This window comes from Alligator mississippiensis, chromosome 10 (genome assembly GCF_030867095.1).
Source record: "Alligator mississippiensis isolate rAllMis1 chromosome 10, rAllMis1, whole genome shotgun sequence".
NCBI classification, from domain to species: domain Eukaryota; kingdom Metazoa; phylum Chordata; order Crocodylia; family Alligatoridae; genus Alligator; species Alligator mississippiensis.
The window spans coordinates 5397806-5420581 of NC_081833.1; the positions used below are offsets into that span (position 1 = coordinate 5397806).

Consider the following 22776-nt stretch of genomic DNA (forward strand, 5'->3'; position numbering starts at 1 on the left):
ATGAGGGGGGAAAAAACAGTATTAGGAAAATGGAAACATTTGCTTCAATCGGTAGAAACGTGGATCACTGTCAATACTGTCAAACGCTCACTCGGACTTAACTGGAACACCCTTCAGACGTCACCGTGCTGTGGTCAGTTTGAGGGCTGAGCTGTTTGGATTGTCCCAGGTTGCAGATTTTGGTGGCTGTCCACCTTGATGTAAGGGGTATTCAACCTGTTTTTCCAGACTTTTGGCTCGGTGGATAAAGTTGACGGTCAGAATTGATGCTGTGGAAGTCCTTTGTCGGTGTTTTCCTGTTGTGTTGTTCTAGCCGTGATTCGTTTTTGTCATTGGTTAGAAGTTCAGTATTTTTGTGCTGCTTCATTTTTGAGGTTTGAAGTGAAACACTTGGGGTGGGGGGTTTGTGTATGCATCTGGATGTAAGTTAGCGCAAGTCTTGAGGGTGCAGTTTGGTCAGTGTGAAAGTGAATTTATTGCAGGTGTTTGAAAGTGTCACCGTTTCACAAATCTTTCCTGGTTACGTCTGTTCTTCATATATCTTAAGACGAAGAGGACAATCAACAAAAGATGTTTCTCAACCTTCGGTGGCTCCCAACCTTTTCGTCTCCAGGCACCCCTCATTAAGTTCAAGGCACCGCTTCAGAAAATGCCAGCTCTTGGTTTTCACTCACTGTTTGACTATGGAAAAAATAATAGAGCAATTTCTCTATTGCAAAGAACTCAGGCCGTAACAGGTCAGAAGTGTTAACATTCGTATTTGAAGTTGTTTGGTCTATCTTGTGGATCGTGTTTGCACACCCAGCAGTGCTAACACCACGCGTCATCCCACAGCACCCCTGAAAGGATCTCAAGACAGCCTAGGCCACCCTGGCTGGGAACCACTGTTCGAGTCTTTCAGGTGATTTACACCGTGAAAGACCGCTGACTGTTTCACGGCTCCCTTAAACTTACTTAGCTTTTAAATGTAAAAAAGATCGTAAAAATAAGTAGCCTATCATGCATACGGTAGTACCAAGAATATGTGGGGAAAGCTCTTAAACCTGTAGGTAACTCTTGCATTAATGGAGAAAGCTTGGCCATGCCCTTCACTGGTAACGACCGGTTGTTAAATGCATAAACTGTTTCAGTAGATCCGCCTATCCAAACGGGCAGCGCTCCATCCGTTTTGTGACAGGCAGCGTCAAAGCGGGGCCCCTGGAGCCCGATCCTGGGCAGGTGCAGGCAGCACGGGTCCCAATCCAGCCCACACACCAACCCCACGCCGTTCATCGGGCCCGTGGGGCCGAAACTGCGAGCACCGCTACGTTCACCAAAGCAGACCTGTATAGCACAAGCTTCCCCGAGCCGCTCGTGCGCCCACGTGAGGTTCAGCTCAGGAAAGCTGGCGCTGTGCGTGCGCAGCACAAGCCTTCATGAAGCGGATCGCACTTCATCAGCACCTGTCGGCACGCGCCTCCGGCAGCTGGGCCACGGGCGCCGGCGAGCGCACGCTTCAGATATCTACCCACATATCTATCAATACCTGTATACCCGATAGGTATCTGAGAGATCGGTACCGATATAGCTAGATACAGCTAAATAGATATAGCTAGATATATGGATATATAACTAGATATAGCTATAGATAGCTAGATTCAATAGCTAGATAAATAGATATAGCTAAATAGCTAGATAGATATAACTAGATAAATATAGGTAGATAGCTATATAGGTAGATAGACAGCTAGATAATATATGGACATATAGTTACATATAGCTATAGATAGCTAGATAAATAGATATAGCTAAATAGCTAGATAACTATAGCTAGATAATATATGCATGTATAGCTAGATAGATAGATAATATATGCATATATAGCTAAATAATATATGCATAGATAGCTAGATAACATATGCATATATTACTAGATAGCTATAGCTAGATAGATAGCTAGATAATATATGCATATATAGATAGCTAAATAATATATGCATAGATAGCTAGATAACATATGCATATATAGCTAGATAGCTATAGCTAGATAGATAGATAATATATGCATATATAGATAGCTAAATAATATATGCATAGATAGCTAGATAACATATGCATATATAGCTAGATAGCTATAGCTAGATAGATAGCTAGATAATATATGCATATATAGATAGCTAAATAATATATGCATAGATAGCTAGATAACATATGCATAGATAGCTAGATAGCTATAGCTAGATAACATATGCATATATAGCTAGATAGCTAGCTAGATAATGTATGCACATATGGCTAGATACAGCTATAGCTGGCTAGATACAACAGATACAGCTAAATAGCTAGCTAGGCGGATACACAGCTAGATATAGCTATAGATCTAGATAGCTAGATACAGCTCCAGCTCCCTAGACCTATGGGCATGTAGCTGTCGATATCGACGTCCCGACACGACCGAGCCCGCCGCGGACCCCGGGCTGTCCGCACGTGTCCGTGTGCCAGGTAGGAAGACAAACGCGGGACGCCGCGGCGTGTCCTCCCGAGCACCCATCGCCCCGCGCATGCGCCGGCGCCGGGGCGGCCGTTGGGCGCCAACCGCCCGCCGCGCTCACGTCACGGCGGGGCGTGGCCAGCGCCTGCCGGCGGGCCCGTACGCGAGGCCTGGCTCCCTCCTAAAGCGGAGCCGCGATGTTGTAACAAGCACCCCTCGGCCTTCCCCGCTCGCTGCCGCGTCTCACTCGCTCCATACGGCTCCGTTGTGATGGCGACGTGCTGTGTCCAGCCTGCCCGCCCGCCTCTCTTTAGCTGAGGTTTCCTCACTGGGAGTTGTAAACCCCCCCCCCGCAGGGGTCGAAAGGGAGGGCGAGGGACCGGACGGGACGAAACGGGGACGTGGCCAATGCGTAATTTGTCACCTATCTTCGTTTCCAGCGATGTCTGCCCATCGTGTGACGCCCGACCCCGAGCGAATGACTACCGTTCCCGAAATACGCGAGTACCTGGTGGGAACCTGACTGCTGCACGCTTATGAATCCATCGCTTCCCCCCGCTGCGTCATCCCAGGTAAAAAAAAAAACCCCCGAAAATAACACCCAGACCAAACCGCACGCGAAAATACGAAGCGGGAATTGGGAGGATCGAGGCGGCTGCGCCACTTCAAGTCGTGTGGCAACGACAGACTAAACGATGAATCCCCTTTCCGGTTTGATACGTCTTCGTTGAAAATACCTAAATAAGCAGACGCTCTTCTCCAGCGTTTGCCGCGTCTTTGAAACCGGCGAGCGTGTGAAACGCTGAATATCTACGTTTCGGGCGTGACGCAAACCTCGTGCGGTTTCCTCCTGGAGCGTCGATAAAGCGAACAGAACCGAAGGGACGTTGAACCGTTTGCAGGATCGAAGCCTTGCCCAGAACCGGCGTCCGAGCCGGGCTTTGAGTTCTCGTATTATTCATCGCTAGATAGTTCAGCAGGTTTTGGGAGCGGCTGATCTTTATTTCCGTTGGGTCACCGTCACTTCTGTCCTTGTCTCTCGACCGCCGTTGTCGTACTTAGAAAACGTGAAGGATGTTTCTGGGGCGATCGGTTTCAAAACGTGAAAAGAGCGTCTCGTTTCGGGGGGCGAGGGGGAGGCGGAGTCGTTTCGGGTCGCTCGTGGAGTCGGTTGGACAAGGACCCGCCCGCGCTTTGTTCTTTAACGTTGGGATTTGTCAATCTGGCTGCTCTAAGTGACTTACTATTTAGCTCAGATTTATGCCATTGGCGTAGCTCGGTCTGTATCCAAGTAGTTTCTTTCTGGTTTTTCTCCCCAGGAAAAAAACAATAGTTTTTTACCAATAGAAAACTCTAGTGCTCTCCTTGGATTTATTACCTGTGTTTACTCTAATGAGTGATTTCAATTTATTTAAAAAAAAATACAAGCGAGAGTACACAGCATTGCATAAAGACCCATCGTGTTCATTGCATAGTTCAGTGATTCCTTTCCTATTTCTTGAATGTGACAGAGCGGTTTTCTTTCTGCAGGATCTTAGTCAAAATCTTGAGAGCAGCACCATTCAAAAGCAGAGGCGAGAACTCCAGCTGTTAATCGCAGAACTGAAAGATCGCGATAAGGAGCTCAATGACATGGTTGTAGTGCATCAGAGACAGCTGTTAGCTTGGGAGGATGATCGCCAGAAAATACTAACATTGGCAGAACGGTGTAGCCTGTTAGAAAGTAAGTGCCGTGCAGAGTAAGGCTCCAGTCCCATAAGCAGAGTGCAGAGCCCCCTCTGTAATAGTGTTACAGCACTGGAAGGATGGTCTTATTTTCTTCTAAATGATAGGGCCCAGTATCCTTCCTGAAACCGCAGCTCCTCAGAAGTATTAAACCGGTCTCATCGTGAATTGGCAGAGATGGAGTGGATATTTGGATGGATTCTTTTCCATCCTAAAATCACATTTTGACTTCTCAGTGCTTGCTCACTTAGAAACTTGTAATTTTGCAAATTGTCATAAGATTTGCAAGAAAAAAATGTTCATGAATATCACAGAGTACTCCATGCCATCTGGAGATAGAACACACCTACGACATCAGAAGGGCGCTTGCATCCAGTAATAGCGAGGCACATGAAAATCTCTGTCCTCAGCCACACTCAAGTAGTAGGTCACAACAGAAAGAATTCCATCCGTCCTAGATTACCATGGAAATAGTAGAAATACTAGAATGACAGGGAGGGAGCTGCACAGAGCTAGCAGATTATTTGATTTAGTAACTCTAGGTGCTTTTCACTTTTAAGAGACTCTTGCCTGTTACTATTTAACTTTCTGTTATAGGGAAATATAACTCTTCTTTCTTAGTAGAATCTGCTGTCCAGTTGTTGGTACTGGTAACTCTTTACGAACTCAAGTCTGTACAGATAAGTAGGGAAGAAACATGTCAGGTAAAAATTCATATGTCTGCCTCAGGATTATGCAAACCATGCATCCACTTTTAAAATTAAGTCCCTTACTTTAAACACTGGGTTAAAATACTTCTGCCTTTTTGAAGGTGTGCGTAAAATTAGTGTATAGCTATTTGCTGACTACAAATACCTGATTCTTCCCCCCTCTTTGTTTTTGCAGATGAACTGCTCAAGAGAAACGAGATGATAAGAACACTAACTAAAAGATTAAAGCTCTTGGAATCTCAGCAGAATGACCGAAGGACAACTCTTGAAAGCACTCAACAGAAGCTTAAAGAGTTGTCTCAAAAAGCGGCAGATACAACGCTTCATTGCCAGGTCCTGGAGGTAGGTCTCGATTCATAGGTATGTCTTCCCAGTGTACATGTGCATAAGATAAAGACATCAGTGAGTAATTTCCCTATAAAAATTGCAGATTTGCGCCTCCATGGTTACATTTTTTACTATTATAGCATGTAAAACTAAGAATCAATAAATAGCTTTGACAATTTGTGTCACTGCTTACATTGGAATATGTTATTGGGGGGAATAGGCAGGGGCGACGCGTTACAGGGTGCTCGCAGATGCATGTGCACCCCCTGCAAAAAGGCTATCCTGCCGACGGTGGCCTCTGCGGGCAGTCCCTGATCGCCTCTGGCCTGCAGGTGGTCACTGACCCATGGCTGGCGCTGTCCAACCCCCTCCCCCCACTGCTGACAGTGCCGGTGGCATCTGCAGGAGCTCTTCGCTCACTGCCGATGGGCTCCCATCACCACTGGCACAGCTGTGCCCTCCCAACCATCAGGCACATGCCATTAATGAGAATAGGACACTTTTGGAAGCAAGTCCTACTGTTCGTATACCAGTTTTTACAAAAACTTCACATTTTGTGAACCATTCTTTTATTTGGAGATCTCAAAGTGCTTTACAAACCCTAAAGGCACACCAGCTTTCTGAGTCAGTGAGTAAGTAATATTCTACCTATCTTGTAGATAAGTAAACCAAGGCACAGAACTGTTAAGAGACTTGAATATTGCCATTTTGAAGGGCTGGGAAAGGTAACCAGGCATTCTGACTCTGTCCCCTTTTCTATGCAACTGACCATAGGAAAAAGTGGGAAAGCAGTCAGTTAGGTCCACAGTAAATACCAGGTGCATAGCTGCCACTCGTGTGTTTTTTTTATCTCCTTTCTGGTTCCTTTCTTGAAATGGACTCTCCTACTCAATGCTTCAAGGTCTAGGAAAATGTGATGTGGGCCATTTTGTTTTGCTTTTTATTTTTTGAAAGCGGTCTGTATACCACTAGAGATTCACTTCCAAAATAATTCTGTTTTTCCCTCTGGAACTTTTTCCTATTTAAGTAGCAATACACATTATCAAAGCATTTTATTAATTCTTGAGACAATCCTTCACATCTTATGGGTGAAAAACCTGATGTACCTCGCCAGAGGTTGTGCTGTGATCTGAGGAATAAGCAAGCTTAGAAATAAGGAGCTTCTGCTCACTAGGCCACAGTGTTGCTCTCTTGACATGGAATTGGCGTTATGCATATATTTACAGGGGAAAGAAACAGCATGTTCTTTACTTGCCGAAGTGTTTGTACTACCAAATATACCTAAATGATAACGGTTTTCTTTGTATTTGCTAGGAGAAAAATCAGAGCCTCAACTGCTCAGTATTGGAGCTGTCAGCTAAAATTGGCCAGTTACAGGCTAGAGAACAGGAACTTGTTACTATGCTAAAGCTAAAGGTAACGCTTCTTCTATGTCTTCTCACTGCATACTCAACATATCTGTGTGAAGCTGCAATGATAGTACTGGTGACTGCCATATAGATCAGTGTTAATCAGGTTGTTGGAGGAGAAGTTTAAATGAGTATGCAAAATCTCAAACAAGCTAGAAACTAATATTTTCATAAGGGGTTGCGAACCTTTCTAAACACACTTGGTTTTGATGGTCAAGAGTTGTCAAATCATTGTACAGGGGTTGGTATAGTGACTTGCCGTTGCTGCTGCATTTACCTGACAAAATGGCAAGACCTAAAAATGAAGATGAAAAAGCATACTCCATTTTCATGTTTTAGGACAAAGATATACTTGAAGCAGGCAATTATATTGCTGAGTTTACATCCAAATTTAAAAAGCTGGAGAATGCATTGCGTGCAGCAAAGGCAAAGGAATCTAGTATCAACAAAGAAAAGCAGGATTTCAAGCTGAGCCTGAAAGAACTAATGTTGGAAATGAGTAAATTGAAAGGTAAGTGTTCTATATGATATCTTGCTCGCCCTGTATCTGAATGGTTTCTTTTCGCTCAGAAGCACCCTCTTTTATTTTAAAGAGGACCTCAGTGAGAAGACGAAAGAAAATAATGAGCAGCGGGAAGAAGTCATACGCCTCAAACAGGAGAATGGCTACCTGAAGAACGAGCTAATGCTTAGCGGTGAGCATTTCTATTTACAAGGAGAAATATTGTGCATTTTCCTGACACACACACAAGAGTGGGAATGATTACTGAGTTTCCTTTTCATATATGAATATGATCACCTGAAGAGAAAAATGATTTAGCCAGTGATGACAGAAAGAAATGCATTTCAAAAATACTGCTAGAAACTTTGAAGTGAGATGAGTGTTGTAAGTGAGAATTCATCACTTAACATTCTGTTTAGTTGCTCCACAAGCTATAAAAAGAGCTCTCTATTAGGCAAAAATGTGGCATTGCTCCTAAGAGAATAGAGTGTCTGAAATCTCCCTTGGCAGTTTTCAGTTATTGACTTTGATTTCTAGTGGGAAAATAATTGCTTTTCTTACATTTTTTTTAAACAGTTGAGAAAGCAAACAGGAAGGATCAGCTTCTTCAGTTTGCCAAGTCCAAACAAGTACGGACCGATACAGAGCTGTCCAGTTTGCGGCAGGTACAATCCTCGTTGCGTTTCTCTGTTGATGGTACTTAGTTTTAATGAACAACATTTACCTCATCATAGAATTGCACTATTGGTCAAGAGAACAAGCAGTTCAACTGATCTTGTTCATTATAAATCACTATAAAATTTGTGCTACTTATCTATTGCAACCAGGAACTTATGGTGTGAATCCATTTTTTTCACCTTAACCATGATAATTAAAACACTAATTTATATGTATTCAGTGCCATAATGAATTAAGTCCAAGCCCTGCATAGATATATGTGGTTAGTTTCCCACACTGAGGTTCATTCAGAGCCCATAAAGTGAGATGCTTGCATGAGACTCAACAGGATTTGGATCTATGATCATGGGACCATGATTTAAAATAAACAGTTACCAAATGTGTGTTGGTTTCATATTACATTATTTTGGAAAAGGACCTTTGTCATGATTTGTGGAATTCAAATAAAAAAAGAATTAGGGGCTTTGTCTTCAGAGGTGCCGAGTGAACTCATGTGGGAATCAAGGGGTAGTGCACTGCAAGTGATGCTGTCTTTCTTCTGGTATGCAAAACCAATGTCTTCCCCATTTGCAATCACTGGATGATCCTGTGTACTTTTAGAAAGTGGAGTGGTGGTAGTTGTGGTGTGTGTCTGGTAACTTTTGTTTCACTGTCAATATGTTTTACCCCTTAGTTGGATATGATCTTCAGTTCTCGCTCTATAATGGTGTGTATTGTTGCCATGTCTTACTGTAGAGGTACTGTGTTTTTTCAGCACTGGAGATTGTGGCATTGACATAGGGGAAAAATAATTCTTGTATGGAGCTGATCCTTTTCTTTTTTTTTCCACTTACAAAATCTGGCTCATAGTTTGACTATCAGTATTGGCTTGTGAAATGTTTTGGAAATAATTTGGGATGAAAAGCAGTATGTTAATATAAAATGGCAAAATTCTTTGCCCGTCCAAGTTTAATTGTTTTATCACTATCTGAATCTAGATCTATGTAAAGCAGCAGCATGATTTGCAGTTTCTTCATTTCAACTTGGAGAGTTCACAGGAGTTAAGGCAGAAACATGAGAAAGAGGCACGTGAAACAAGGTAAGCTTGGCAGCATAACCTGCAGACCATGTTTGTTCTGAGTTTGAGGAGAGGATCTTCCCATTGGGTCATGTTTAGCCTTCTACCAAGTAACTGTACAATACTTCAGAGCTTATGGACCTATGTGAAAAGAGAGCGTCTGGACTCTGAGACACTAAATGTAAATCAGTTATCCAATAGTCTTACTTGGTTAAGAGACCAATGCATATAATGCATGTAATGCCTATAAGTCAAAATAAAGCAAAGGGATAGAACTTGCCCAGCATAACTGCTATGTCAGAGAGAAATGCTATCATAATATCTTATTTATAGAAATGAGCATGAGAATAAACTTAAAAAATCATCTAAACACAAATGTGTTTAGTAAAATAAGCCCCCCAGCCTGGTAAATAAGTCCTGTTTTGAGTCATCTCTTTGCCAATGTTTAATCGGCCTGTTTTATAATATATTATTTATTTAACGACTCCAATCCCAATGGATGCCTTAGCTTTTTCTTGAGTGCCTGTAAGGCATATAGGACATAAATATTTCTTGGGGAAAAAAAAAGTCAGTTACATTTTCAGCTGTTCAAGAAACTGTGATGTTCCACTTTAGAAAATCCATTTGGTCTTCAGGCTGGATATTCCTTAAACTGTGCTTGGCCACATGCTTTTAGCTGCATATAGTTTACTCAGAAACTGAGGGAATTCAGGGAACAGCATTTTGGTATGAATTACTTCTTTATATTTTAAAATCCAAGTTTCCAGTTTTTTGTAATTTCTACAGTTCTAAAGTACCAAAAGTCTTGAGAACCTATCCTATGAAGTGTAATGTGCAGCTGGACAACTACAGCTGTGCTGACTTCAGAGGGGCTTTGGTTAGGTGCAGTTCTCTGCCTGTGTGCTATGTGCCACAGGACTGTGGCTTCAGCCTGCATCCAAACTGTGTGTTAGACCAAGTGCAATTCATCTGAATTATTAAATGCATTATTGTGACTTGAGTTCTTCATCATGCCATTGTAGCAGACCATTATCAGCAGACCTTGAAAGTAACTGCGAGGAGGATACAGTTAGGAGTGAGGGCCTAACTCAGAAGATGCCTAAGGAATACAGGACTACAGAGGCACAGAAATGCAGACCAAGAACCATCTGTAATGTGTGCCTACCAGAAAAGGTGGTGGATATGTCAGCCATAGAGGAAAGTGCCTCAGCACGCTTACATCGCCTTCAGAAAGGCTTATTAGAGAGGCAGAAAGCTCTGTTTGTGGAGGAGGAGGAGGAGGAAAAGCAGGATGCTTCATCTAGGAGTGATGAGCCAGAGAGCAGAACTCTGTCCAGCACTGACAGTACAAGGCCAGGGAGAAGCAAGGACACATTTCATACTTCACAAGATGATAGTTTTTTTAGAGGAAACCAGCAAACCTTTGAGGCCAGTCTACCTATACATGAGCACTGGCTCAACTTCAGTTCCTGTTTGGTTTCTTCAAGTGCTTTGACCCAGCATGCCAGCAAATCTGACAAAACTGATTTCGAATGTAAAGGTCAGAAAGATACAGGAATTTCATGTGGCTCAAAAAGCAGCGAGTTTCTTAGTACAGTGGACATGTTTGAATCTGACTGCTATCATACAAACTCTGATGTAGATAAAGCTACCTGGTGTGAGCCAGTAACAGATCTGGAATGGATACAGATTTTCAAACCCATAAAAGATGATGGGAATGTATGGCACAGGTCTGTTTGCAACTCTCCCAAGATTGCAGCTGAGATACAAAGTACCAGCCTAAAAAGGTTACCTGTTTCTTTGTATTATAAACTAAGCTACAGCTATACTTTCATGGAAATCAGACAGGCTACTTGATAACTTGTGTCTTTCCAATACAGCTTTTAAAATCATTAGTTTTACAACAAGACACTCAGCTTGAGCCCTTGTAAGTTTTTAAAATAAATAAAGAAAAGCTCTAGGTATTGAGGGAAAGATAGAGATATTTAAAGTATCTTTTGGTCATAGAGATTCTGGCTGTTGAACCTGTCATAGGGCAGCAATTTGTGCACGAGCGTGGTGTTTTAAGGTGGCAAGAAAACAACCCTCATTTCTGTAGACACCTTTTATTGCTACTTCACTGCTTTTCAGCTGACAGCTCAAGGAGTGGCTGAACCAAAGACAGACACAGCTTGCTACCTGAGCCACTTCAGTTCAAGCCATGCTACTGAGAGAAAGAAAGTGAAATGACTTGTAGGTTTAAAAATAAGTGCAAAAGAAAGTTAATTTAGTAGAGCTCCCTCAGCACTCTCTTCATTAGTTGTCTGCCACCTCTTTTTTGAGAAGGCGGTGTTTACATTAGGAAAAATGGAGCTAATAACAAAGGTGAGAGACCTGCACAGAAACTAGCTGAATGGGCAGCCATTTGAAAAGGAATGCTGCTCTGGAGCATTCATGCATAGTTTATCTTGGTGTTTGTATACAGACTCTTTAATTTTGGTTGGAGTTATTTTGCACCGTCCACTAAGGGCTTTTCTTCAGTTGAGGCCCAGCCAGTGGACAGGCAACCAAGTCAGTGAATGCTCAAAGCCATCTTCTGCCCTGAAACCATCCCCTCTACACCCAGTGCTGTCTATTTTACAAATCTGTACCAGCCATCTGTTGGACTCTTGAAGGGCACCTTGGGCTACCGCCATCTCCCCTGGTGTGGATTTGCTGTTGTTTGGGACCTTTTGGCAGAGCTCACACAGGCCAAATATAACATTTGTTCAGGGCTTGAGTCTGATTTCAGTAGTCTCCAGGTGCTGCCTTCACAGTGCAGGTGATTGTATTTTGTATGCAGAGGGGAGGTTCTAGTGTCTTATGCGCCACAGACCAGCTGGCATTTTTGGCTTGAGTTATTGCTAATTTTCTTTTTAATAATTGACAACAAAGATCTTGACTCAGCTGGTGACGTGCTGTGCCTTACCCCACAAGCGACTGTGAAACGTGGGATTGGTGGAGCTGGAAGGATATTATCTTCTCTACAATGACCTCATTTCTGCTGTGCAGACAGTTGCTTTGTTGTGTGGAATGGATGTTAATGCAGGTTTAATGACCATGTATGATTGAAATCAGAGCATCGGAATGACGACAGTTGACTGTACTGTCATAACTGGCCTAACTCCTTGCTGGTTTGGAAAGGGCTGAGTTGTGTCTTGGTTCAAAGCACCTCCCCAAATCAGATCTATTTATGTCCTTTTCCCTCTCCCAACCATGTCTTCCTAGAAGCTGTTCAGATCTGTGGACTGGTGTCCTGAACCCAGTGCTAGGCCTCCACACCTCCTCATTCATCTCCCACCTAAGGAGCCCCTTCTTCTCAGAAGCTTGCAAACAGTAACTCAGGCCACTCAGACACTCTCTGTACCCCAGGTTTTTACAGGAGGAAAAGTAAAATGAAACAAAAGAAGCAGTTCTAGTTAATGTCTTCCTGTGGATCTTCTGCTGCAGCTTTTATTCCTTTTAGATTGTAAGCTCTTTGGTGTAGGGACTGTCTGTATTAATCCTGTCAAGAGCAGAAGGGGGCATTGTTGGTGCTTACTGAATGATGAACGATAGGTTGCATGCTATCATTTGACACTTTCCTGCTGATTCAGAAATGTGCCGGTAAAACTGCATTTATCAGGGAGAGGATTACAGGAACACATTAGGTTGAGAAATGGTCACGTCTTTCTGTGCTTTTTAAATGTTCTGTGGTATTCTTATTTTAATTGCCATATTTAAGTGATGTTGATTCAGGGGGGTGGGCAAAATGGCAGATCCAGCCCACAGCAGATGAGCCAGGTTGCCCAGGCAGCAGGACTGTGTCCAGACTTGCTTTCCTGGCAGCCCCTGCCCACACAGCTCTTGGCTGGGATTGTGGGGCTGGAGCACAGCTGCAGTGTGCTTCCCACACACCCCTGTCTGCAGAACCAGGGCTCTGCCCCAACCCCGTGCTGTCACAGCCCCGTGATCCCAGTGTCTCCATGGAGAACAGTGGGGAGCTGCCCTGGGACAAGGGCCGGGATCTTGGGGTGGTGATGGCATTGGGTTGGGGTCAGGTCTGGGGCAGAGCCGCAATCTGCTGCCTGCATGCCCCTGCCCACAGAATCCAGCATCATTGCAGGAGCACGTGGGCAAGCGGATCATGGCTCTAGCCTGGCCCTGCACTGTCACCACCCCAAGATCTCAGGGTCTCCCCAGCCCAGCCCACTTGTCTCACTCCTGGCCATGTGCCATGCCTGTGTGGACCCCATCCCTGGTGGTGGGTGCAGAGCAGATGGATCAGGGTGCCCAGGCAGCGGGTCTGCATCCAGCAGCTGAGTCTGGCAACAGCAGCCAAAAGGAGCCGCTGCCACAGGAGCTACTGGGAAATGGGGTTGACCACCCCTGCCCCCCCACCATTTAACAGCTGGTGGTATATACCACTGCACAGCTCAAAACTAAAACTACAAGCAGATCCCGCAGCACACCTTTGTGTTAGCTGCAAACTGCAGTAGACATTTTATTGTCAATAGAACTCAGTAGGCAGGTGATTTTATTAAGTGTTCGGAATCTGTCCAGTGCTAATTCCCTGGCATTTATCCCAACACAATGAGACTGATACCCATGCAGGGTTCTAATGGACTTCTTGTAGTGCTAAAATATGTAAATTAGGTGATTTTTGACTGGCTGAAGTTTTAATTAATTTTTAAAAATTTAATCAGTGCCTACCTGGTCAGATGTAGAGCAGTGTAACTGGCATCGCTGCTTCTTTGATGTCTCATGATATGGCATTGAAGCTTCCAAAAGCAGCTCACCACTATTCTACAGCAGTATTTTTTTCCCCTGGCATAAACAGGGAAGTTGATTTATATTATGGGAAGAAAGACTATTTGTAACCCCATTCCTTGAAGCATACGTTGAGGTTGATAACACTGTTAAATGGAAAACAAAGGAGATAGACTGGTGCTTGTGCCAATATAGCAGGTCTGAAGATGATTGTGGGTCAGTGCTTAGCCAGTGGTGTTCTGTTGAGTATGACTTACCCTTAGCATGCAGTATTGTTGCTTTTTAAGATGTGGTGATGAGAGAAAATATGCTTATGCAGACTTAACCCTAATATAATGCTTTTTGTGGGGTAGAGGGGATTATGTATAGGGTGAAGCCAAAAAAATTGCATATAAGTACAAATATTCTCAAGTTTTGGATTTTTTTTCTCCTTTAATTACTTTTCCAACGAGTGATGGTCTGTCTGACAGCTCTGCAGCCATGACACCAAGTTGCACTGGAGGACAGCTGCAGGTGTGAAGAGATGACATTGTACCTGGAGTCCAAATCAGGATCAGTTTTGGCATGCTTTTGGGAGTGTGGCTGGTGATCAACCTTGGTTCTATGCTGCTTGGTTTTTACCTGCTTTGAAACAATCCACCTTACTTTTCAGCTCCATACCCTGAAACCCTCCACAGGCTGTCTTGTTTTGGCTGTAACTACAGCTTACTAAAATTGTACTTGCAATCAACATCCATCCTCACCTCAACTATTGAAAAAGTTAAGTGTAGCCAAAGGTCAGAGAAAACTCCCAAGTCATCTCTATCATGGGGAAATAACTTTTAAAAGTTATTTTAAAACATTCAATTTAAAAGGGAGGTCTAAGTATTTGGCTTAATTAAAGGTGGCTTTCAGGAAGGGCACATGTGAAGGTTGAAAATGAAAGCAGAAAGAGTGTGGCTACCTTGCTGTTGAATGTTAAGAGGAATTTTAATATTTGTTTGTCCTGTCATTTAGGTTAAATGGATGCATAAGTGTATGGTAGTATATCTGCTTCTTCACAGAAGTAGTTCAATGCCCCATTACTATACTTGAAGACTATGCCTCATCCAGCCAAGATCTTACATATGGGCTCAGTTTTAAGCAGAAGAATAATCCCATTAACTTAGTTTCTTGCATGTGTTTGCCTTGCTACATTGGACCTAAGTGTATGTGTGTTGCACAGTGATTTTTTTTGTTTTTTTAAGAGACTGTACTAGTGGTGACAGTGAAGAAAACGTGGATATGAATGCCTTTTATTTGGACTCCCCTTGCTGTTTGACATCCACTCAAAAGGGAGATGGGCCCCAGAGATGTGAGAAATTCTTTGATGCAGACCTGCCATTGGATATCAGTAACTTGTCAGTGATTCAGCCAGCAAATAGGTGCTACAGTCCTACTGCCAGCCAAGCCAGTAATATGCTTCATCAGGTGCTACACTATTTTGGAATTGCTAAATACCTGTGCATATGTTTTTGTGCCACAGTGGCTCACTGGGTATTTCTTACTGTGTATTATGGATTATTAAAAGTAATTTCAGTTAGAAATTACTGTCCATCTTCACTGTTATCAAAGTGAAAGGCACAGATACTATGTTTCCATGCCTCTGCATGGGCAATGAAAGTAAACTAGTCAGTTAGGTCATTTTCCTTTAAGTTTCCCCAAATGTGTTAGCCTGATGCTGAAATTTGGGGGATTCAAAGGCTATGAAGTAATTAACACAGGCCTCCAAGCTGGTGCCAGCCTGTGGAGTAAAGCCCAGAGGATCTACCCTTTTCATCAGGAACTGGGTGACAAAGATCTAGCCATCACTAGTCAGACCCTGTAAATTGTGGGATCTGAAAATGGCTGGTGCTGCTATTCCAGGGTGATGGGCAGATGTTTCTTTTTTGTGCTGCCTGCATCAGCTGGTTGTTACTGGCACTGACAGTGCAAACTCCTTCCCATATCTGTTTGCATTCCGCTTTATCAGTACAGTTCTGCTGCTGCCTGATAATAATCTCCTCCAGCACTGTTTGGGTTCCAAGTATTGCTGGCTTGTGGAAGAAAGATATAGAGCACAGCTTTATTTTTCTTCTGATACAGACAGGGGGGTTGAGCTTTCTGATGATATGAGCAAGAATTTAGTTCAGTGCCCTTGTAGAGGGAGGCTGCAAATCAGTATTTCAGATGAGAGTAGGGGAGAAGTGTCTGCTTGGGAATGTAGGAGTATGCCTCTACCCCTAGATTAGACATCAAGCCACTATTCTGTTAAATCATCAGTTGGGTTTGTGGGAACCCTTGTTGGGTCTTGAAGTGAATCACAGCCCTGCACAGCACCTTATGCAGCATGTTTTAGGCTCACCCTGAAGAATTAATAGACATAAGATTAAGATCTAGAGCTAAGAATTAGGCCTGTCTAATCCTAGAGATAGAGATGTATTTACATGAGTATGGAAAATAGAGGAGGAGGCCAGCAATGGCATTTGGAGTTAAAACCAGCTGGCTGCCCTTTTAGCAGCTGCCAAGACAAATTTCCTTGTTTAAACTGTAAATAAGTTTGCTGCCTCTTCAGTTGGGATTGCTAGCTTTTGTCTCCTAGTTGCCTCCAGCCATGGTGATGTGCAACTGCACAGACCTTTTAATAAAAATACTAAGAATTAAACTGGTAATAACAGAGTCTGCAAAAGTGCTGTGCAGTGCAAGGTACTTCAAAGGTAGAGGTTAAAGTAAAAAATGTAAATGGCAGCAGTTCATGTTTCATAGTGAATCCATTCCAAAGCAGTCACCCAATAACTTTGATTCAATTTCTGTTTCTTCCAGGACTCCTGTTCACCAACAAGCAGGCTGCAACGTTTGCTGGCTGAGTCTCGACAGATGGTTGCCGATCTGGAGCTTAGCCGCCTCCTCCACGATAGCCCTGGTTGCACTCCCAACAGCAGTTGTGTTAATACGGTATTTAATCTTTTCATATGGGCGATGTGGGGAAGTTACTGTGAACATTCCTTTCCTTTGGCTTGACCTGCATCATGACACTATAAACAATGTACTCCCAGCACTTTGCTGATGAGGAAATTATTGCATACTTGACAGTAAAGTGTCTGAGCCAAATTTTTCCCCTTCTTGCAACCCCAAAAACTTCCCCAGGTCCCAGTAGACCTTAGTGTGAGTGTCCAAGTGAAAAAGCTGTGCGAGAAGTAGAAGCAAAGGACAACAGAGAATTAGCCTATTTAATCTGTGTACACTTGTGGATGGAGAAGTGGTATCTGATATGCATATGGTTTTTATATGGGTATAAATAAGAGTCAGCATAAGTAGGGTTAGGTTTTCTATATTTTCATTAACTCGTTCACTGTAGGATTAAGGATAATGAGTTAAGTTTTAATGACAGTCCATGAAAAAATCTGTGTGCGGTTATCACAGTTGTTTATGATTTAAGGTATCCCATTCTGTCTACAGAGTATTGACACGTTTGACTTGTGAAAGAGGCTCTCCAGTTGGCACCGTTGTTTTGGTGGCTGTAGAACAAACAATGCAACTTTAGTCTAGTTTTAAAATATTTTTCTCTCCTTTCTGTCAAAAAAGTACCCAAAACGAGTTTAACAGGTTTTTGCCCAGTCTGCCCCAGTCAGCTAATTTGTGTGAAAATTGATGGCACGAGAGGCTGTGTTAAACTGGTTCTGAAACAATTTGAGGCATGGTTTGACACCAGCCCAACATAAGCATTTGGCTATGGGAGGTTTGTTTCTGCTGGGTTATGTTCTCTAATGGGTTCAGTTATTTTCTTCCATCAGCAGGAGCAAGTGCTATAGCTGTATACTAATGGTTGGAGATTATTATATTTTTCTAGACATCAGTGAGGCCATCTTTTTGCAAATCGTTCTTTTCTTGAGCCTTTTACTTCTCAGTTTGACTCCGCTGCCACAGTTTTAATCATTACATTGTAACTGTATCAGTGACTTATATGAAAGAGTCTCTATAACATAACATTGTATTTTGTGCCATCTCAGCTGCACAGTGTTCAGATGGGGTTGAATAATGTGTGTGCCATCTCTCAAGTGAGACAGAAAAAGGAGCCTGGGGTAGGGAGCCTATAATTATTACTGTTTCCAGTTAGAACTCTGCAGTAACATTAGTGTTTATGATCCACCATGAAGTCTGTACATCTGTACGTAGGGTGTCTGTCTTGTTTGTGTTACAGGCTATAGAAATTACAGAAGCTCTTTGCAAAGCGCAACTGCCAGCTGCTGAAGAAAGCAAGTCCAAGCTTTCACTGTTTTCATTATGACCTTGAGTAAGTCTGTTTTTTCTGTCTTGCTGTTTGCTTTGAACTTTTTTGCAAACCTACCTGCAGTGCTAATAAAACTACAGATTTATCCACTGCAGATGGGCCTTGACACAAGGCTTCAAGTGTTTTCACAATAAAATCCATATAAATGAGACAATATAGTAGCAAGCGGATGTTAGATAATGCACCCAATAACTCCTAAGTCAATCAAGAACAAAAATCTCCTCAAGTATTCCCCTCAGAAAGTCTGACCATTGAGGTCTTGCAGCTTGAAGTCCCAGTCTGCCGTTTCTTCCACGTGGATTGTGTGCCGTGCCTCTTCAAAGCCGTGTGAAGTGAAGGTATGTCAGGTCTTCCACATGCAGCAAATTATAGGATCATGGCCTGGGGCATTGGATAAACATGGTGGAATGACTGCCAGACACATCCTGTTTCCAGCCCCCAGGTCTCCAAACCCAGAGACAGTTGAAAAGAGCTGATCTTAAGTATGAGGATACAGAGGCGCTGCCTCAAAGTCTTGTCCACAGTTGGTTGGGTTTTTTGATCAAAACAACTTCCTCTATTGCTGCCACCAGTCTAACTTCACTAGTTGGAAAATTAGTGGAAACAGCACATGCAAAAGGCATTTTAGGCATCATGTTGTTGAGACCTGTGCTCATGGGCGAGATGTGATTAAAACGCTAGCAGCCATCCTGACCTGAATCAGGTTTGGCCCCATAGGAAAAAGTTGGCAAAAACTCCCCTCATGTTACATGTATCAGAATGTTTGTCTGCCTAGGAAAGATGGCATACAATAAGGATGTGAATCTTCTCTTTGCAAATGCTCAGTACGCACTGCACGTTCAGGCTGAGAGTGCCTCTGGATCAGGTAATCTAAGTTACCCTGGACATTATGTGGACACTAAGCTTGTTCAAGGAGTTATGCTGAAGTACCTTGTGTCCTGCAGTTTCAAACTAAAGCTTGCTAAGCACAAAGGACTTGTTTACATGCGGGAATGATTCGGCAGTAAGATAGGGTATGAATTTATGGAGTACTAGTTACTCCTGGCTAACTCCTTGGCTGGACTCTTACTGTGCCATAAATGTGAAGCTGCTTCTTCTGCTGACTCTATACTCATGGTATACCTACCCTAGCTTATTTCTCAGTACCTTCCCTGTGGAGACAAGCCCTGATGCAGATAGGATACCTAACCGAGTAAGGACAATAGGGATTAAAAGCAACACCTTAATTTGTATCCAAAAACGAGCTGGAAACAAGGCTGGCTCTAGGGGTACCAGGTATGGGTCTCAGTCCTGAGGGATGCTGAACACCATAGTCCTGATCCATAAAGTGTCTAACTTTACATGGATGACCTCAGTGCCTTCAGCCAGGAAAAAGCCAGACAGACCAAAAAGAAAAGGACTTGCCTGCAAATCGCTGTGCATTCTTAAGGAATACCCCACCAGCTATTGCAGAATTCATTTGAGTTACCACTGAAGTCTCTGGTAGAAATGTGCATAACTAAATCAAAAGGAATCTTCACAAAAAGTCCACCATAAGCCCAGGGATGAGTGAAACATTTATTTGTACAATTACTTTTACATTGCTTTGAAATGCTCAAGTGGAAGGTGCTGTATAAGTTGTAGAGGTTACTTTCCTCTCTGACTGCCAGTTTTTGGCACTCTCAGTCATATCCTTTCCTCTAGATGAGAGAGTGATTTGGAGGGAGTCTTGAAGCCCCAGAAAGGTGAAAGCAATTGCAAAATGGTGCTAGAACTCCTTTGGCAGCTATGGCATGTGCCACTGCTTGTAAATCCTGACTGTCCTGGTGTCAAAGGGTAAAAGGAATTGGCCTTGTGCAATGTGAGAATTGCTGATCTGCTCAGAGGTAACGCAGAGGTGGAAAGAGCTTTTTTAGCAACATGCCTGTGATGTCCCGAAGGAAGCCTGCTCATGGGGGCTCCTCTCTGGACATGAATGTATTATCTATTTTGTCTTTATTGCCATTTCTATTACGCTCCCAAAAGGAAATGAGGATTTGTAACCTAAAAAAAGAGTTACTGGTAACTTTCCAATGGTTTTAAATGAGGTTTTTTTCCCCTTCTGTCAACCAGATTGCTTTCCTGTTGTCTGGAAAGCAAGAAAATGGCACCCTTTGGAAGGAACATGGGAGACGTCCTGATGCATTGCCACAAGCTTTGAGAACTGAAGATCGTCACCACGTATGCACTACAGGGGACAATTGCTTAACATTTGCCTGTGCCTCTGAAGAGTACTGTATTTGCAAGTTTCCCGGGTGCCAAAAAGCTGTGACTGCATGCTGGAAGCTAATGTGTTTGTGAAGCAGAGCTCTGAATTATGCCAGCACAAACAACTCCCTTTGTGAAATCCATCCTCAGGTTAAAGGGTAGCTTACTGCCTATAAGCAAGACTGTAAAATATGTAATTGTTTATTCCACAAAGGGGTTGCTTTTTAAACCAAAACAAGTCGGGGGGGGGGGGTTTACCTTTTTAATGGTTATGTGACACACCAGTGTTCACTTTTTTTTTTTTTTTAAACCAATTGTTTTATTCTGGACCGTTGCCGCCTAAGGAGGCATTGAATAATGTTTTGGGGAAATTGCTAATTAGTGTTGCAACCAGGAAATGCCTCCTACGATGCTGAAACTGGAGAACCTTCATCCACAGAATGAGCAAAATAACCCTCCCCTGGTCCTGGGCTATTTATTGTAACAAAAGGTTCTTATTAGCTCAGATGTTTGTATAGACTTTTTAGTAGGCTATGACAACAGCCATTATTTAAGGTACACAGCTCTTTTAAGTAGGTTAACTCTATTTTTCTTATCTTCAGTCTCTCAAGACCTGAAATGTTCTGAAAATAATTTGAACATAAAAGGCCATATGAGCTAATAAACACGATACATTTGCTACTTAATGTCTTGCCTGCATATCTTCATTTCATACTTGACACATGCTTATTTTACTAAGGCTCTGTAGGACGTGTGATGTAGGTTTCCAGACTAGCCTGCATGCTTCGTGGCTGTATCTGCCTCCCTGGCAGGAGGCAGGAGTCCCTGCTTCTCGATTGCACCTGTGCAGAGGATGAGTTTTAAGCAGTCTTCCAAATTCACTTGTGAAGTCAGTACCTCCCTCCTTCCTCTGTACTCCCCCACTACCACTGTTAAGTGATCTAGACCCCATTTTCAAGGGTTATTGTTAACTGATTACAGTGGGGCACAGGAGGGCAAAGCGCATAAGCACTAAAACCACACAGCTAGCGCTATTGTATGGTTTATACACAGGTTTTACCCTGATGGGTTCCTGGTAGGTCAGATAAATGCAACTTTTGCCACATACTTTATCAGTGTAGAAGTGTTTTATATCTGCCTAACTCATTAAGAGAAGGTGAAAAAATATAAGCACTTCAAGTGTATTTTAAATGAGCATAACCTTTTACGTTACCTGCAGTGTTATGTAACTATTTAGTAAATGGATTAAAAAACTGGATATAGAAAACTTGCAGGAGGTTAGCGCTATGGTTGTACCCTGCATGCTTTTTACAGAGCTGTCACCTCTCCCACCTCCTTGCCACTGTATCTTTAATCTACTTCAGAACATCGCTTGTTGAGGCACAGGAGAACTGCAATGCCCGACAACTGCAAGAGGTGGGAAGTTAGGGTTAAAGTATCAGCATATTACCTAATGTACAAAACAACCCTGTTATCAACTGTGCTCTGAGGCTTTGTATGGAAAGTCAAACTATATCAGCCAGCTAAGAATGGGACTTATTTTTGGAAACATGACAAAGTCAGGGTGTGCCTTTTCTATTGTCTTCATAGACTATACTGTTATTAAAGGAAACAAGGCTTCCATTTAACAGCTGCCTGCTTTCAGCTTGGGCAGAGGTGTTCTCTTGGGTTCGGCCTGTCTAATTATAGGAGGGAAGCAGGTAGCAGAGAGGTTCATCTCTCTTTTTAGTAGTGTGTACACTTTCCATTAATGTAGACGGTATAGAGAAACAAAGTTGATAATCAAAAAGTGTGCTTCTTTTATAGGAAGGCCATCCAATAGAGAAGCTGATACACCCTCGGCGGAATTACCAGTTATACAGTGAAGACAGACAAATTAATCGTCTCGCGCATCATCTTTGTCCTTAACTGGAGTCCTGCTACTGACATCCTTGGGGTCAAGTCTCTCAGCTCCTAAAGAAAGCTGCTATGTAACCGATAGCAGTGCTCAGATGTCTGACAACACGTGACTACAGGATGGTAGAAGTGATCGGAACAGCTCAAACATACGCAGTGCACGTGTAGTATTGCTAATTAATCCTGTCTCAGGAAGACCAGTAGGATAAGTGCAATTCAGAAAGTTTTTCTTCTCTGACTTCTGTGCGTAGATGGTAACAGCGTATCAGCTGGGTCTAACAAGTTTTTCTCTTGTAGTTCACTTGCAAAGCAGTCATGAAAAAAATCAGTGTCTGTCATGGAAACTGTGAAGAGCTGCTAATAGGCAAAATAAACGAGTCAGGAGGGAAATCCCTGTGCTCGCGTCTGCTCTGCTGGTTGTGAGCGCAGAAATGGTAAGCTGCGTTGGGCACACGTCAAGCATGTGTGGAACTGCTTGCGCTGTTGTTATGTGATTCCTGTTTGCATTGGATGTCGGTTGCAATCGAGTGTGAACTGTGTTTAGCACGGCTCTTTGTAGATGTGTATGCAGCACCCAGAGATATTGGTGGCTAGATACCTCTTTATAAAAGCACACCATAAGAAATCTAAATTACCTCCAACTGACTGGCAATATTCAACCTTTTTTTTTTTTAGCAAAAAAAAAAGACTCAACAAATTCAGTTGAAGGACAAAATCTCTG

General features: G+C 42.9%; 1 protein-coding gene across 4 annotated transcripts; it reads left to right on the forward strand.

Moving 5' to 3' along the window:
- The first annotated feature begins 2589 nt into the window (after positions 1–2589).
- CCDC62 (coiled-coil domain containing 62) lies at positions 2590–20845 on the forward strand. Of its 4 annotated transcripts, XR_009455110.1 has the most exons (14): positions 2599–2789; positions 2911–3042; positions 4001–4193; positions 5081–5247; positions 6547–6648; positions 6981–7152; positions 7235–7336; positions 7720–7808; positions 8799–8899; positions 14872–15094; positions 16466–16597; positions 17844–17936; positions 18199–18271; positions 20025–20845. XR_009455110.1 is itself a non-coding variant. In XM_014598550.3 (13 exons), the coding sequence occupies exons 2-12, from the start codon at positions 3007–3009 to the stop codon at positions 17928–17930; spliced, it is 1404 nt and encodes a 467-aa protein (XP_014454036.1). In that variant the 5' UTR covers positions 2599–2789; positions 2911–3006; the 3' UTR covers positions 17931–17936; positions 20025–20845. The 4 variants fall into 4 exon arrangements, 3 of the variants coding, with proteins under 3 accessions (XP_019342293.1, XP_019342292.1, XP_014454036.1); XM_014598550.3 differs by lacking the exon at positions 18199–18271; XM_019486747.2 differs by lacking the exons at positions 14872–15094; positions 16466–16597; positions 17844–17936; positions 18199–18271; positions 20025–20845 and adding an exon at positions 9901–12305 and having other exon boundaries at positions 2591–2789.
- Positions 20846–22776: the final 1931 nt, after the last annotated feature.

Coding starts and splice junctions, on each gene's coding strand:
- CCDC62 (XM_019486747.2), top strand. CDS start 3,007: ATGAATCCATCGCTTCCCCCCGCTGCGTCATCCCAG. Junction 5,248..6,546: donor TTCATTGCCAGGTCCTGGAG/GTAGGTCTCGAT, acceptor TGTATTTGCTAG/GAGAAAAATCAGAGCCTCAA. Junction 7,337..7,719: donor GAACGAGCTAATGCTTAGCG/GTGAGCATTTCT, acceptor TTTTTTAAACAG/TTGAGAAAGCAAACAGGAAG.